The sequence below is a fragment of the Egretta garzetta genome, unplaced genomic scaffold, assembly GCF_000687185.1.
Source record: "Egretta garzetta isolate BGI_Z169 unplaced genomic scaffold, ASM68718v1 scaffold26, whole genome shotgun sequence".
In the NCBI taxonomy this organism is placed as follows: domain Eukaryota; kingdom Metazoa; phylum Chordata; class Aves; order Pelecaniformes; family Ardeidae; genus Egretta; species Egretta garzetta.
This window is the reverse complement of record NW_009260070.1, coordinates 1,012,373-1,014,873: the sequence shown is the minus strand read 5'-3', so window position 1 is coordinate 1,014,873 and position 2,501 is coordinate 1,012,373. Positions and strand designations below refer to the sequence as shown.

Here is a 2,501-nt window from a genome sequence, read left to right as displayed (position 1 = left end):
CGAGAAAGCAGCAATGAGGGGAGCCTGCAAGTGCCAAGGGGTGTCAGGCAGCTGCAGCATCCAGACCTGCTGGCTCCAGCTCGCCGACTTCCGGGAGATCGGGAACTACCTGAAGATAAAATACGACCAAGCCCACAAGCTGGAGATGGACAAGAGGCGGATGAGAGCTGGCAACAGTGCCGACAGCCGCGGGGCCACGGCGGAGACCTTCCACCACGTCCACCCCACAGAGCTCGTCTTCCTGGAGGACTCTCCCGACTACTGCACGAGGAACGCCAGCCTGGGCCACCACGGCACCGAGGGCCGCGAGTGCCTCCAGACCGGCAAGAACCTCTCGCAGTGGGAGAGGAGGAGCTGCCGGCGGCTGTGCACCGAGTGCGGCCTCCGCGTGGAGGAGAGGAGGACGGAGGTGGTGGCCAGCTGCAACTGCAAGTTCCACTGGTGCTGCACGGTGCGGTGCGAGCAGTGCCGGCAGCTGGTGGGCAAGCACTTCTGTGGCCGGCGCCTGGGGTGGGAGGGAGCGTCCCCGGGGAGCTGCGGGGCCCGGGGGGGCTGAGCGGGCACCGCACAAGGTGGTGGGGGCTGCTGCGGACGGACGTGGCGAGATTAGGAAGCGTGAGGTGCAGGCACTGAGGGACCACGGTCCTCCTTGCTTCCGTGGTTTTTCCTCAATATTTACCAGTAGCTTCTTTCCTTTCAGGAGTCACTTTATCTGTGTATTGGACAGAGGGAAGAATTTAACTCTTCTGGCGGGCTCAACCCCTTGCGTCATGTCCAGGGGTCAGCTGAGGCCGGCGGTGGGGCTCCAGCCCCGTGGCAAGAGAGGTGGGGACGGGCACCATGGCCAAAAGCAGGTCCTGCTCCTCCCCAGCAGCCACGGGCACCCCCAGCCCGTGGATTCACGCACGGCGGCTGCTCGGCCGCATTCCTCATGGAAAACTTCATGCACTTTCTGATGCGAGAGGGGGTCGTGCCGTGCCGTGTACTGCGACAACTGCGGCTTTTTGAGGGCTTCCATAGGTTTCAAGCCAGTGTTTACAGATTTCGTATCTCCCCCTCCCCCCCCCCTTTTTATATTTTGTATACCCGTACCCCAGCCCTTGCCCCAAAAGGCAGTAGCTTCATCTATTTGTACTGGATGGAATTAAGCTGTTTACAATTCCTGTACTTTTTTGTTTGTTTGCTTTAAATTAGCAGATAAGAATTCAGAATTCTTTATGCCAAATGTTGTTATTAATAAGTTGTATTATTGCTTAGCACAATCTGTTTTCTCTCTCTATTTCAAAGGTATCCCCAAAGAGTTACGTTTTGGACTGTATTTTGCAATAAACACCACAAAGATAAAGATTGGCTTTTTCCTTTCTGGCTTCCTAGCAGCAGGGCTGCACATGCAAAACGTGTAAAACCCAGCACTTCCAAGGCTTCTCTCCGTTAACCCAAAAGCCACCGAGAGGCTTGTTCTCCTAGACCACACTAAAAGCGGGCTCCAGCCTTCCGTCCCCAACGCGTTTGCTTTAATGCCCATCACCGCGATATCTGAGCCTTATCGAGCGCTGAGCGCGCAGGCACTGCCTGGCGAAAGCCGATCCCGAAGCTCCCAATGCCTCTTTAATTTGCCCGGGCCGACATCCCCCAGACAACGCGAGGCTGCCCCGCTTTGATGTGGAAAGCGTCGGCACTCGCTGCAGAATTCTTGGAGGCACGAGAGGAACCCTTTGAACTGGGGGCGGGAGAGAAACTTGGGGACAGCTGTGAATGTGCCTGCCGGTTCCCCGCTGCCGCGCGTGCAAACAGCCCCGCGCCACGGCGGGGACGGCAGGAGGGGACACGGGCTGGGGGCTGGCTGCTGCCTCCCGGAGGGTCCCGCTCTTCTCCTGGCCTCCCCGGGGCTGTGCTTCAGCCCAGGTCACTCCTCAGAGCCACGGCGCTGCTCTGGAGCGAGCCAGGGCTGTGCCACCGCCTGCACCCACGCCACGGGGGCAGAGGATGCTCTGCCAGCTTTGCTTTCCAGCCAGGGGAGGAGGAGAAGGAGACACAAGCGGAAAAAAAAAACCCAACCCCGACAGCCCTGCCAGCGTGTTGTGCCCACACTACAAACGCTTTGATGCTGTTGTACCCAGGCATCCCCCTGGCTCCCAGCACAAACACAGCCGCCGCGCGTGCTCGAGCCAAATCATCGGGAAGCTCAAGGTGCAAAACACACGGGTCGGGAAGCACGACCGACTGCCATGCGTTTCTTTTTGCAGAGAGTGGTTTTGTTAAAGCTGGAAGGGCTACATCCTTCTGGGGGCTTGTTTGCTGCCGTCGGAGTAGTTATTTCTGAAGTTTCCGTGGTTAATAGGCCACCCCACCACAGCAGAAAACTCCAAGATGTTTCCACAGCGTTGCTGCAACAGCACCGACAGCCCACCGAGATTTAGGCTGAACTGGAAATGACAAACACAGGCAAACAAAGCGACCCCCCGTCCTGCACCCTGTGCACTGGCTGGCCCGCCGGCGCA

General features: G+C 58.5%; 1 protein-coding gene across 1 annotated transcript in view; it reads left to right on the top strand.

Moving 5' to 3' along the window:
• The window catches only part of WNT8A (Wnt family member 8A), a 3,473-nt gene extending 2,917 nt beyond the window's left edge, over nucleotides 1–556 (top strand). Inside the window, exon 6 of the mRNA XM_009641231.2 lies at nucleotides 5–556. Coding sequence (XP_009639526.1) covers nucleotides 5–556 — 552 coding nt within the window. The remainder of the gene's footprint in view (nucleotides 1–4) is intronic.
• Nucleotides 557–2,501: the final 1,945 nt, after the last annotated feature.